Genomic DNA, 14,189 nt, shown 5'->3' with positions numbered 1-14,189 from the left:
CTAAATAGCCTATTCAACTGTATCAAGAAAAGCTGTCACGGTGTGAATGAAAAAAATATTAAATCATAATTTCACTTTCACTTAAGATCATGCGGATCTTGAAGCTTCTGGAATCACAATATGAATTGTGAATAATTAATAAAAGTTATTATAGAGCGGACTTCGATTTAAAAAAAAAAAGAAATACAGAAAAAGCTAACGTATTTGTTCTTCGTGACCCGATCGGTCATTTCCGTGACAGACGACGTCACCTCGCTAATCCCGCCCCTTCTCCTCGGAGAAGAAGCGTCGCCATTTTAAGTGAATGAGTTTCATTTCACATCGCAACTGTAGGACGGAGAACCTCAGGAACGTTTTCAACCTGTTTCTCTTTTAAACTGTTAGTGGGGAATTGACTACTATGAACTGAATCTCTTCCTAAAGCCAATCAACAAGTAGATCAAAGTCAAGTAACGCATAAGACAGTTGATTTTTTGCACTGAATGTAGTACGTTAGAGGAAATGGCTGTGGAAAGCATGACTGTCCATCCAAACTCCCCAACAGCCAACCACGAACACAACAGTCTTCTCACTGACGAAAGGTCGAGTAATATCATCATATTTCTATCCAACTATTGATTTGTCCTTTGCTTTTTTTCCAAAAACAAAAAGCACGGGCATTTGCTTTTTTTCTTTCAAAGGGATTAAAGTCGCCTTTTCTGGGAACGTACAGAGGTAACGAAACGCCATCTTGAAACGTTACACAGCGCAGTCTGGAAGGTCATAAGCGAATCAGGAAAATAATCAGAATATGATCAAATTTACGTTTTCATTCACTTTTCGAAGCTTTTTAAGCGATCGAAGACCAAGGGGCCACCACGCCAAAACACTGCTCCAGTAATTCGGCGTTTTCATCACAGATACAGAACAGACGGACAAAAGAAAAACACTTCTTGGTTATTAACACAAAACTAAAATTCGACTTAATGCCAGAAGCGCGCTGCATGTAATGTGGCCGATAAACGGTAAAAAATGCAACCCCGGTAATTCATTAAGGAATTTGTATCTTTAACCATCGCGAGGCCTGGACAACGCTAAAGCTAGCAGTGCTAACAGTTAGCACATGACTTACAATTGAAATACAACAATAACACGGCTAACGGAAGCTAATGAAAAGCGACGGACTAGCATGGTTTAAAAGTTCTCCGCTTGATTAATCGTTCTTCAATTTAATTTAATTATTAATCGAATATTGTGCGATTCAGTTTATCTTTGCGGAGGAGCGTTATTTACGCTAGGCGATGTTAATTTGTTAGAGTTTAGCACTTAGCATATCTGGTAAGTGTCACGAGCTACGCACTTGGATTTATTGGGGATCTCACTTAAATAACTTCAATATATATGCTCATTTCTTTAGGGTTTTGCATGTTTGAGTTTTGCGTTTGTATTTTAAAGTTAGCAACGTTAATGTAAACTCTGTAATCTTACCGCTATTTTTCCAAATAGTCATTTCTTGTACTTTGCTGTTAATTATTTGTTCACTTATTTTTGAAGATGTTTTGGCTTAAGTACTGTTCCTCAAGTTCTCCAAATCGATTAATTTTGTTAACCGTAGAAAAATAATCTAGATTGTTAATAATTTGTAGGTTTCCCTGTTTTTTCATATTTTAGTTTTGCTTTCTAGTTAGTTTTGGGTGCACATACATCCCACATGAACCAGTGCTTTCTCCAATGTCTCAAAAGCATTCAAGGTATTACCAAAACATGAAGCAAAACACAAATGTGCTAAACCCTACCACCATTGTTTGCAAATGCCCAAAAATGCAACCTCTCACCTCCCTTAAAAGTCATTTATGCATAAATTAGTATTTCAGAGTAAGTATTTTCAGTTCATTAACAGAAATTTAGAGGCCAACATTTTGTTTTTGCATGAAATGTGCCTTATTGTATAGTTACAGTAAGCAAACTGTAACTTTTTTATTATTATTATTATTATTAGAGGTAGCTGTCAACGCTAGATGTTTAGGCACTTTATTCCTTTTAGCAGTTGTCAGTTTTCCCAAGGTGCATTAATATAAGGAAATAATACAAGTGTGGCCCTTGTAATGTATTGTGTCTGATCTGTTTTTGAATGTACAATGCAAAAACTTGGAGGAGTGAAAGATTATTCTTGCAAGTGAAGTTGTGGTTGTTTAAAACCTTTTAGATTTTTATTTACAATTCTTGTGGTAAAGTCTTTTTGGCAAACAGAGACAAGGATTTGTTGTTAATGCCGGTATAATTCATTAATTCATTCTCTCTGTAGTACGTTTAGGACTGAAATGTTCAGAAAAGTAGATGACTTGCTTCAGTTTAGCTCCAATAAATCAAAGATTTGACTGACACAGCCAGTTGAAACGGACATTGGAATATATATTGTAATTGTACAAAGCTTTAGAAGTACCTTAAAGTTGAAGATTTAAGTGAAATGAGTTGTATCTTTCAGTAAAGTTTATAGAGTGCATGGATTAAGACCCTCGTGAAGACTTTAGACTGTTTGTTACATGTCTGGGTGTATTAATTATGTATTGTCATCACGTGATGATTGCTTTTTTTGCACTTGTTAAAGAGAATGTGATGCATTTATAAGAATTTAGCAGCTGATTTATCTTCTGTGGTAATAATTTATCTTGTAATGTTTGAATATTGCGTTGCAGTTCATCTGGAATCACATATGCTCTTGTTAGAGGTTGCATTGCACAGACCTGTTGTTTTTATAGGCCAAAGTTGAGGGGTTAGGTGATAATGTTTTGTCAGTGCTTCTTTGTCTTATGTGGCAACACCTTATTACTGTATAGGAGTTTAAAAGGGCTGTCCCTGCCCTGTCCCTATCCTGTATATACTTGTTAGATCTCCTATAAACAGTGGCTTTGAGTTCTTAGTAGGGCACAAAGCATCAGTGAACATTTGACAGCCTTAGTATGATGACTGAAGCAACTAAATTAAAGTATTGCATCTGTAGGTTGGCAGCCCTGGTCAGAGTTCTCTCTTGCCCTTCAGCTCTATCCTTACTGTTTATAGTTTGAAATATTGTAATAATATGTCATTAAAATCAGTTAAGACGTCTCAATTTTGCTTAGCTATCTGCAGTGTAATGACAAGTGAGTTGTTAATAGCCCAACCAGCGGAAATCATTTTGTCAGAATGAAGGCCCACTTAAAAAGCAATTAATAGATTGAAAGTTCTGTTCTGCACAGTTTGACAACAGTATCCTTTTTTTTTTTTTTTTTAAATGAACCAGTTATACTAGAAGCAAATAAGAGTTATCATATGACAGTGAGTCAAAAAAATAATAATTTCCCATGTAATCCTGTTCAGAGTTGTGGCATTCATTGTGCATTTTGTAAAACAGGCACGAAGATGGGGAACTGGAAGAAGGCGAGCTGGAGGATGACGGCGGAGAGGCAGAGATGCCCAGTGGTGAGGGAGCTGATCCCCAGGATAAACCCCGCCGAAGCAAGGAGCGCCATGCCAGTGAATCAGATGATGAAAAGTCACATCGGCGGAGAAGAAAGAGAAAGAGGGAGAGAGAGCGTGAAAAAGAAAAAAGGAGGGCCAAGAAAAAGCGTAAATCTAAGCACAAGGTGAGTGATTTATCTAATGTGTTTTTTCAAAATCTCTTATTCTTTCATTTGATCAGAATACAGAAAAAAACATACTGTGAAATATTACTACAAAAAATATATATTCCTCTGATTGCAGACATTCTTCTATTTTTCAGTATCACATGACCCTTTAGAAATCATTCTAATATGAAGATTTGCTGCTCAAGAAACATTTGTTATTGTTATTAATGTCAAAACTGTTTCTGATGAATGATTATGTGGAAACTTGTGATTCATATTGATAAAATTGCTTAAAATAGTTACTTTTAAAATAGTTGCTCAAAATATTTTGAAACGCCGTCATTGTTACATTTGATCAGTTTAATGTGTCCAAGCTGAATAAAATAATAAAAAATATATACTGACCACAAACCTTCGAATGACAGTATATCATCATCTCAAATATATTTGTGTGCAATGCAGCGACACGCATCCTCCAGCGATGACCACTCGGACTACAGTGACGAATCAGATTACAGTCCTAGTGAAAAGAGAAAATACAGGGAATACAGCCCTCAGTATCCTCCCACTGTGAGTAAACAAATAAAACATGTCTTGTTTTATTAAAAGTAACATTCACGCCACAACAATTTCCTATATCAGTCAGCCATTCAGATTTGGTTTTAATCCAAGCCTGTATTTTGGTTCCTATTTTTAGTCTCAAGGAGGGTACCCTCCTGCTCCCTCTGGTCATGGCGGTCCCATGCCAAAGAAGGGTGGCTATATGAAGATGGACAAGCAGGGGTATGGTGGCTATGATGACTACGAGGAGGAAACATATGAAGGTGAAGAAGATGAGGACATGGGCGATGATGACTATGATGATTTCACCAAGGAACTGAACCAGTACCGCAAGGCCAAAGAGGTCGGAGGTGGTCCACGTGGCAGAGGTGAATGTTATTGTCATGGATAAATTTTCTGATGCAGTTTAACAAAAGTGGTATGATTTATTTCTAACAATCATCAGGTTAAGTTTCTGCATATTTCATCTGCCTCAAAGATGTGTGTGAATTGATACCAGTGTGTCAGCATTTGTGTAATTACATCTAGTGACCCTTATTACTGTCACACAGGTGGCAAAAACCGCATGAAGAACCACAGAGGTCGAGGCAGAGGACCAATGAGGGGACGTAGTGGGAGAGGAGGAGGCAGAGGGAGAGGACGGGGCAAAATGGGTGGAGAGAATGATGATGGTGATGGCATGTACGATGAGATGGAGGTGGGTCATAATTTTCAAGTTATTAACTTTATCAAGTTATTATTAGGGGATTTTTTTTTTAAATTTCCAATCAATAGAAAGTAGGGCAGCACAATTTTTGATAAAATGTGAATTGAGATCACAGTTCTTTTAAATGATTCTTATTTTTTCATCCAAAATTTATTACAAATTAAGTACAAACAAGCCCACACATTCAGTATAATACATTTCTCGAGTAACAAGAATTTTCTCTTTTCTTTATTTAAGACCACTTAAAGTGAAATGTAAAACATAAGTTGTTGAACATAAAGTAATTGATAATAAATAATAAATTAAAGTAATTGAATAGAACCATTTGCTTTTGTAATTTGTTTAACATAAGAGAACATTAACAATAATAAATAAAAAAAAATAAGTAAATAGAACCTGTGCTTTTTTGTTTTCAATTGGCACAGAACCTTAAAGGAAGTGGGAAGTGAATCTCCCTCATTTATAAATGAGATTGCATTCTTGTATGAATCGAGATTGTGATTTTTTTCTTTATTTTTTTTTTCTTTAATCATCCAGGCCTAATAGAAAGTAGTTTAACTTGCATTTCGTGACTACAGTCTATAAAAGTTATATCACAAACTATCCCATAACTGGCATTATTCTATCTGTCATTACTGCTTGGCAAGTTGTAGAAATTAAATCAGTCATGACCTAAACTTAAGACATGTTTTTTTTTTTTTTTTTTTTTTTGGTAGTATGGAGATGATGACTTTGACAACATGGGAGACGATGACTATGATGACTACTCAAAAGAGCTAAATCAGTACAGGAAATCAAAGGACAGAGGGCGGGGTGAGTTCTTCTCTTGAATAAAAGATGTAAAAACACACCTAAATCGCAGATCAGCTTTGAAGGTAAAGTATTATTTGTTTGAGTATTCATTATTTCTAAACTTAATTTTGTTTCCTTCAGGTGGAAAAGGTGGGCGAGGTCGTGGGAGAGGCAAAGGAGGTCGAGGAATGAACCGGGGTAGAGGGAGAAATCGAGGGAGGGGCCGTGGAGGAGACCAGGGTCCCGATGAAGATAACAGCGGAGATATGGACATGGGGGTAAGACAGTTTTTTAGATTGTCCTCTTAGTTCATTATTAAACAGCAAAACCTAAATTTGCAACTGAATTATTTGTTCTCTGACTGCTTTAGGATGGATCTGGAGGCCCAAGGAGGAATGATCAGGAGAAACATGGGCCGGACAAGAAGGGCAAAGCCATCTGTAAATACTACATTGAGGGCCGCTGTACATGGGTAAGCTAACTTTGTGTTACAATTTATTTGACAAGTAACATCCACCAATCTAGATACCATTGTCTTTGAGAGCATTAAAAGAAAGTATTGTATAAGTATCATCACTAATAAGATGATGCAAAATCACTTATGACTTTGTGGACAACATGATGTATTTGTTTGTTAAATGCTGTCAATGTATCATCAGGGTGACCACTGTAACTTCAGTCATGACATTGAGCTACCTAAGAAGAAAGAACTCTGCAAATTCTACATCACTGGCTTCTGTGCGCGAGCTGAAAACTGTCCCTACATGCATGATATCCTTTGCTCTTGCTTTGCTTGCTGGTATTCTCATTAGTGTTTATTATTATTATTATTATTATTTTAGGACATTTTCATGGTACAGTCATGCACTCATGATGATGAATCTTTGTGTCGAAATAAGTCCTTGACTCCACTGCACGTGATTTCCCTTGCAAGCTTTTCCATACCACAGGGAACTGTGTGAATGGTGAGGAGTGTATGTTCTCCCATGAATCCCTAACAGAAGATACTCAAGAGCTGCTGGATAAGGTTACCTTTACAGTTATTTAAAATTCAGATCAGTTCTCTCATTGTTGTTTCTATGCACTTAGAGTGACCCTTCTCATATTATTTACATTGAAGATGCTGGCAGAGGATGCAGAAGCTGGTGCAGAAGATGAGAAAGAGGTTGAGGAACTTAAAAAGCAAGGCATTAACCCTCTTCCAAAGCCACCCCCTGGTGTTGGTCTTCTTCCAACTCCACCAAGGCCTACTCCAGGGGATTCCTCTGCACCCGCAGACTTTGGAATGCCTAGTGCCCCACATGGTAATATCCCTCCAAGTGGTGGTCCAACCGCTCCAGGCCCTGGTGCTGGCCCTGTTCCTGGTCCTGGAGTTGGGCCATGCCCAGGCCCCCCTCCTCCCTGCCCAGATGGAAGCACCTTCCAAGGCCCACCAAACCCCAATGGCGGCCCTCCACCACCTATGGGTCCACCACCTGCTTGTGGAGGAAATGCTGGAAAGAAGATTCCTTCCTTATTTGAGATTGTGGTCAAACCTACAGGACAGCTTGCACAAAAACTGGGTGTCAGGTTAGTTATCTTTCTGTAAAGTCATTTTGGTTTACTTACTAGCCAAATACAATTTATACTGACACAGACTCTTTTACAGAGGACCAGGTCCTGGGAATGCTGCTGCAGGTGCTGCAGGACCTCAGGGACCACCTGCAGGTCCCCCAGGTGCACCTCCACCTCGCTTTCCTGGGGCCCCACCACCAGGACACATAGGTCCAGGCGGTCCTCATGATATGCCTCCGATGGGCCCATCTAACATGAATCAAGGCCCTCCATCAATGGGAACAGGACTGCCAATGATGCAGAACTTTGGCCAGGGAGATGGTCCTCCAAACCCAGGCATGATGCCTCCAGGTGGTGGACCATCTGGTAGCAACTTTTATGATAACTTCTACCAGCAACAGCAAGCCATGTCGATAGATGGAAGTGGAAGAGATGGTGAGTTTTTGTATTTTAACTTCAGTCCTTTTATTTATATTACCTTTTATCAGTACATGCATTGCCTGAGAGCCAAACCATGCTGTACTATTTGAGCTCATGTGAACTGCTTTATTGTCCTATTCTACTCTACTTCTGAGAAAAGAGATTAGTACTCAGCCCCATTCTTCGCTTCCCGGTACAGGTGACAACTTTCAAGGTGTGGGTGGTGGAAACTTCAATGATCAGTCACCTGGGAACCAGAACTCTGGTAGCACAGAGGGTGCAGCTAATGTAGGCCCATCTAATCAGCCTGGGATAGCAGTGCCAGATTTCCTGCCCCCAGCGCAGCGTGTGCTGTTTATGAGACTCCAGCAAAAACAACAGGAGGATGAGGAGAGAGCCAGGAGGCTGGCCGAAGGAGGAGGGACTGAGAGGGAGAATGAAGGTACTAATGAAAAATACTGCCTTTGCTTGCAGCATTTAAATACTAGATGATATGATGCATATTTTCTGCAGAATCAACAGGCATAGCTTTTATACAAGATTGTTTTCTTTCTACCGAAGTACTTTAAAAACAAACTGACGTTTTTAGATTGACATTTTTGTCATACAAATAGCTGAGGTTTTCAAAGCGCTAACTTCAAATGTATATGTTGCCAAGGCTATTTCTGGGAAGGAAACATCTCAAGGGCTCTGCTCAAAGCTTGACCCTGCCCAGGACCTCATAATACTGTAAACATCCTCTGGCCTGGGGTTGTGCAATCTTGCCACAAAAAATCTTGTCTCTCCACTAGATGGTGCTTTCTTGCAAACTTACATAGGCTGATGTTCTTAGATGAGATTACCAGTTAAAAGAAAGTCCTATTGATCTCTGCACCTCCATTTTACTTTTAGGAGATTCTGCAAACTGGTATTCCAGTGAAGATGAAGACGGTGGTGGCAGTGTCACTTCCATTCTTAAAACCTTGCGGCAACAAACACAGACCCAAGGCCCTGCCAAGCCCGACGGAGCACCCAGTGACCCTCGTCTACAAAAGTCTCAGCCTGCTCAGGCGCCTAGTCGACCTGCAGACCCCCGGCTAGCACGAGACCCACGACTATCCCGCACCACAGACTCTTCTCAGGCCCCCGAAGCCAGTGCTTCATCCACTCTATCTCCTACTCCTTCAGACCCCCGTCTTGCCCGGCATGCAGCCACCCATGCTCCTAAACCTGAGCCCCCACTTGTGTACAAACCCCCACCGTTGACCGCCCCAGCCAGTAATGAAGAAGAGGAAGGTGAAAGGATGCTGAGGGACAAGCCTGTTCCCATTCCCCTTGACCCTTTAATGGGCATGGCTTTACGTGATCCCCGCTCCCAACTACAGCAGTTCAGCCACATCAAAAAGGATGTAGTACTGAACAAGCCTTCATTTTCTAAGGCGGTGCTGTGGAGTCCTGAAGACCTCATCCCTATTCCGATTCCTAAACAGGATTTGCTTCCACTGCCCCCTGGCATCCCTCCAGTTACAGCCATGGATCCTCGTCTGTCCCGCACACAGCCCCCTCACCAATCTGTTTCTCTCCCTCCTGCTGCTCCTCCTGCTGAGCCACCGAGCCAGTCCTCTTCTTCCCTACCAGACTTTGAACTGCTCTCTCGCATCCTCAAAACAGTCAACGCCTCTTCATCCAGTCCTTCTCAAGGTGCTTCTACAGGAATCTCATCACCTCCGTCCGTCTCTACCGAGAAGCCCATTGACCCTCGCATGGCACGAAAAACCCCTGCCGACCCCAGACTCCAGCCACAAAAATCAGCCCTCAAGTCCGCTTTGGAGGCATCTGCTCCTCAAGGATCTCCCCCAGCTGCCTCCTTATCTCCACCTTCCTCCAGCCCCACCATTGCACCCTATGACCCTCGGCTGCTGTCAGCAGGAGGGTCAGTTCGAAGCGTGGGAGCTGGTGGTGGTGTAGGTAGTGGCGGAGGTGGCGGTGGCAGTAGCGTGCTGAGTGGCATCAGTCTGTACGACCCTCGGACTCAGGGTTCAGACAAACCTGAGGGTTCAGGGGCCTCTAGAAACACTAGTCCTCCCCCTGAGCCCAAGTCAAGTGAAAATACAGCGGCTTCATCTAAACCGAAGTCTAAAGAGCCACTGTTTGTCCGCAAGTCTGCGCTGGACCAGCCAGAACCAGAGAAAAGCTTAACGGAGCAGACTACGGATCGCTACAACAGCTATAACCGCCCTCGACCCAAACCTTCACCTTCACCTAATGCAGGGACTACTGCAGGGGCCCCTGCCGCAGGCGGTCCATCCGCAGCTGGTCAGGGCCCTGCTGGTTCATCGGAGCAGCCCACAGGAGTCCACAATCTTCCTGTATCCACACTGTTCACTATGGTAAAGCAGGTCAACAAGCCGAGCGGAACTGGCAGCCCGTTTGGTGGTAATAGCCCTGCACAGCCTGACGTGGCTGAACAGGACAATGCCTCTCTAAAAGACGTTTTCAAAGGCTTTGACCCCACAGCGTCACCTTTTTGCCAGTGAACTCTACTAAGCCGCTTTAGGACTTTTAGGTGTGCGGCGTCACAGATACCCGATATATAAAGATATTCACTCTTGCCAGGTTACACACCACAGTATTCACATATAGATTTCTATTAGACGGGTTGGGATCGGGAGGGATTATATCTGTACTAGTGAGAGAAAGATAAAAAGTAAATGTCTATTTTAAAACCAAATGAGAAACGTTTAAATAAAATGTTAATTTTAAGGACCTCAATGGGTGTGTACATCAAGAAACAATGAATTACATTAATTTTGGCGTTGTGAAGGACAAACACTTTAATCAGCTTATACTGAACATGATCATTGGTTTGTGACCCATTACCCTCACTATATCATCCTGCTCGAGTTTGCCGGCTGACTTTTTCGTTCCACCTGGCTTCAGGGAGACTTTATTTACTGCCACTCCCTTTGCCTTCTGCGGTGGAGCTGAACTAGTCCACGTTGTTCACCAGTTCACACTTCATTTGTTTCCCACCAGTGATTTAGATATTTTAAGACGTTTTAGCTCTGTTTCCTCTCTGCATAGACTAGTTAGCTCATTTTTCATGTCTGTATGGATGCCCCTTATATTCCTACTGCTTCAAATTCGTGTTTAGTCTGTTGATGCCACTCCACAGATGAGACCTACTGTTGTTTGTGTTTGTCACATGTGAAATAATTTTAATTTATTTTTTTATACTTAAGCGGTCTGCTTTTTTTTTTTTTCTTTTTCTTTTTTTCTTTGTAACGTGGCTGTCAGATTGAACGATTTTATTAATGTGTATATATATATATAAATATAAATATATATATACATGTGTATAGTACATATTCTTCCCACCTGGTTTGTAAATTAACTTGAATTGTGCAACAGCTAATGTTGATGGAATATATATCATGTCATTGTTTTGTTTTCTCACAGCTCTGTCGCGCTTCTCCTAAAACAGGCGGTATTTCTCAACGACTGCTCTGAAGTATCTTGGGTTTTTTGTTTGTCTTTGGGTTGCCTCTCTGCAGAACGACAGCTTTGTAAATTGAAAAGTGTCCATATTTGACAAAAGGTAACATTTTGTAACCATTCATTGTAGGTGAAGTTGTGAAGTATTTAATAAAGGCAATACCAGATTGAAACGATCAGGACCTCGAACAATGGGTGAATCAGTGTTGGTTGTATCTGTGAGAATGAGTCATTTCCTCTAGATTCCAGGTCTACAACATTTTTTACTCTGTGCAAAGGTATGGCAAAAAGACTTTTCACCTCCATTGAATGGGGAAAAAAAACATCAACATATCTGTATTTACACCAAAATTAAGCAAAAAAAAAAACTTCCAAATTAATGTTTTGGAAAGATATAATAAAGATACTGAATTAATTTAAATTGGACTGTCCCTTTAAGAGGAATGTAGGTTACCTTTTTGGCACTGAAATCTCAGTTAAGTTAAAAGTCCCATTTATCACAGTACAGCATCCCTAAAATGAGAAACCACAGAAATAGATTAGACTTTGTTTTACATTTTGTCTGTTGTAAACACGTTTCTATATGGGGTACCGCCACTCCCTGCTGTTTTTATAACTGGAGTGGCAAGAGTGTTAATTTTCTTTGGCAGGGGAAACTGGCCTTGATTAAACAGAGGCTAAATTTGCGTAATGTTCTTATAAAGTAGCTTATTTTAGCCCAGATCCTTTGTATTAAACTGTATGCAAAGCTTTTCTCAGAACAAAAAGTACAGCTGCCTGTCACGGATATCTACCGTCAACACTAATTGAAAATAGAAAAGTTCATACTTCATGAGAATGATGCACTAGCATATGCTATGTCACTAAATGTTTTCAACTTTTTGAGACTTTTTTGAAACTTATGAAATTACCTAAAGGTATTATAATTGCTGTTTTCATTTCTTAAATAAAAATGTATGTTTATGTAATTTATAGGGCATTAAATAAATAGCAAAGTGGCATTTCATTTGCAGCTAATGCAACCATATCCAATTATTTTTTATGTGTATTTATGTGGAAAACAAAATGTCAGAGACTACTACCAATAAAAGCATTTTACTGTCAGCCTATTTTTGGTTTTACTTTAACTGGAAGCCCTGCTCTCAATCTAGAACTGTTTAGGAGATTAAGTCCTGCTAAACGTCAGGCCAAATTTCTATAGCCATCATGTTTGTGATTCCCATGTGGACACAACTACAACCTTCTCTTTGGTCCCTCCACCCTATTTCCTGCCCTCTTTGAGGAATTCCACCCAGTACTCATTTTTCTTGGGAAGACAGATCTGAGCCAGGCACTGGAGCGGGAACGAGATGTCTGCTTAAGAGACCTCAAAAACAAAACTGACTTCCTTTGGAAAAAACAGACAGGGAAATTCATTGAGTCAATGAGTGGAGCCTTCCTTTTCACTCAAAACACTTTCTTCCTATTCCACTGGTGTGGATAAAAGGGAAATAACATATTAAAATAGATTGTTATGTAAAATATTTATCTGGTTTGTGACGAAAATAGCCTGGAATGAGTCCTTTGCTTTAAAGTTTGAAATATAAAAACACCAGAATTTTAATGGGCGGGGAAAATGTTTGCAAATAGTCAAAATAAAATTGATACAATTTCACAGGTTTTTAAAAATAAATAATTGCTTATTATTATGGCCATTATCGTATCCCCATATGTACTTGTAATTATGATTATTTATTTATTTTCATATGGTTACACTTTATGCATACCCAAGTAAGCAGCTTTTAATTTCACCTTGATATGCGTGTGTAAAAAAGCTGCTTAATGATAATTACTACTCAATTCATAGTATACCAAGTTCCCACAGCAGCCCCTCGGCCCTCTGGGAACTATCCGCACTAAATGGGTCATACGGCCTGTTTATTTCTTTTCCTGCTGAGCTGTGCCTTTTCCCAAGTCTGCTCTCATTAAATTGCTGAAGTAAATCACACCGATTTTGTGACATGTCAATAAAACAAGTAAGCAATTTCAGACTGGGCTAAAGATAAATATATAAATATTTTATCCGTCACTCTTTGTTCTATTTCAGTCCTTTGTATTGTTTTCTTATCTTATATAGTGATCCCTGCATACACTGGCAGCCGTGTTTGCTTGTGAGGAGCAGACTAAATAGACCATCAATGGAAACATAAGGTGACTTAACTAGTGTTTAAGTGTTTAAACGCTGTCTGTTTATGTTTATGGCAGGCTTTAACAACATCCTTCCAACTATAGTTACTTTAATCCCTCTGTACAGTAATAAGTATAACGTATTAAGCTGCATCTACACAATTTTATTTATTCTATACATAGACGAGGACTAAAAAGTACAATAAGAATATCCAAAATATGCCACACATCAGTAAAAACACAATTGTCTGAATCCAGTGTGATTTCATGGTAGAATTACAGCTCTTTTTCCATCTCAGCTTACTGTGTCATCCTCCCAGAATGCCTTCTGACAGGCCTGTGCTCTGAACACTGTGAAAACACTCCAGAGCACTAATGCAAACCACATGTCCTATCCCAAAATTCCCAGAATTCCCACTAGTAAGGTCACTTAGCTAGTCAATTGTCCTGCAAAATTGGTCTCTGGTTCAGCATTCCCCATTTACTGCCCATTCATACAATGTACACAGTAACATCTTTGATGGATTGACGACTTGAGAGGGCTTCTCAGAAGGGGGTGAAAGTTGACCCGAGGGGGTCATCCTGGCCCTTTGCGTCAGAGCTGACCAGCAGCTGAACCCTCCAGTGCTAAACCACTGATTAATTCAACCAAAACAGACATAAGATCTTTCAAGGAAGGATATGTGGAGGAGGATGGTCTTAGTCCTCACATGGTTTCTGCGGTAATCTTTAAACTGAGTGTCGTAATGAATGTATGTGACCTTATTGAAGACTCAATAAGATTTGTCTGTCAGCGGAGTAATGGGAATTTTTGAGGTCACTGAATCATAGTCTAAAGATCTTTTTCACACAGATAATGAGACATTATGGAATAATATTCAGTCAGCTGGGTCATCACTATGATGCATCAAGTGAAATCATGTTGTACTTTA

At 40.1% G+C, this 14,189-nt stretch overlaps 1 protein-coding gene across 2 annotated transcripts; it reads left to right on the top strand.

Annotated features, from left to right (window-relative positions):
- Positions 1-279: 279 nt before the first annotated feature.
- Positions 280-11,267, top strand: zc3h4 (zinc finger CCCH-type containing 4). 2 transcript variants are annotated; one of them, XM_043258591.1, is made up of 14 exons: positions 280-581; positions 3,371-3,602; positions 4,047-4,154; positions 4,282-4,513; positions 4,697-4,842; positions 5,568-5,664; positions 5,785-5,921; positions 6,014-6,115; positions 6,303-6,414; positions 6,561-6,670; positions 6,764-7,212; positions 7,292-7,632; positions 7,817-8,059; positions 8,509-11,267. In XM_043258591.1, exons 1-14 carry the CDS (start codon positions 502-504, stop codon positions 10,131-10,133), a joined length of 4,014 nt encoding a protein of 1,337 aa, XP_043114526.1. In that variant the 5' UTR covers positions 280-501; the 3' UTR covers positions 10,134-11,267. The 2 variants fall into 2 exon arrangements, with proteins under 2 accessions (XP_043114526.1, XP_043114527.1); XM_043258592.1 differs by lacking the exon at positions 280-581 and adding an exon at positions 677-1,317.
- Positions 11,268-14,189: the final 2,922 nt, after the last annotated feature.

This window comes from Puntigrus tetrazona, chromosome 15 (genome assembly GCF_018831695.1).
Source record: "Puntigrus tetrazona isolate hp1 chromosome 15, ASM1883169v1, whole genome shotgun sequence".
Taxonomy (NCBI): domain Eukaryota; kingdom Metazoa; phylum Chordata; class Actinopteri; order Cypriniformes; family Cyprinidae; genus Puntigrus; species Puntigrus tetrazona.
Note: the sequence above shows the minus strand (reverse complement) of the source record. Positions and strands in the feature narration are given on the sequence as shown.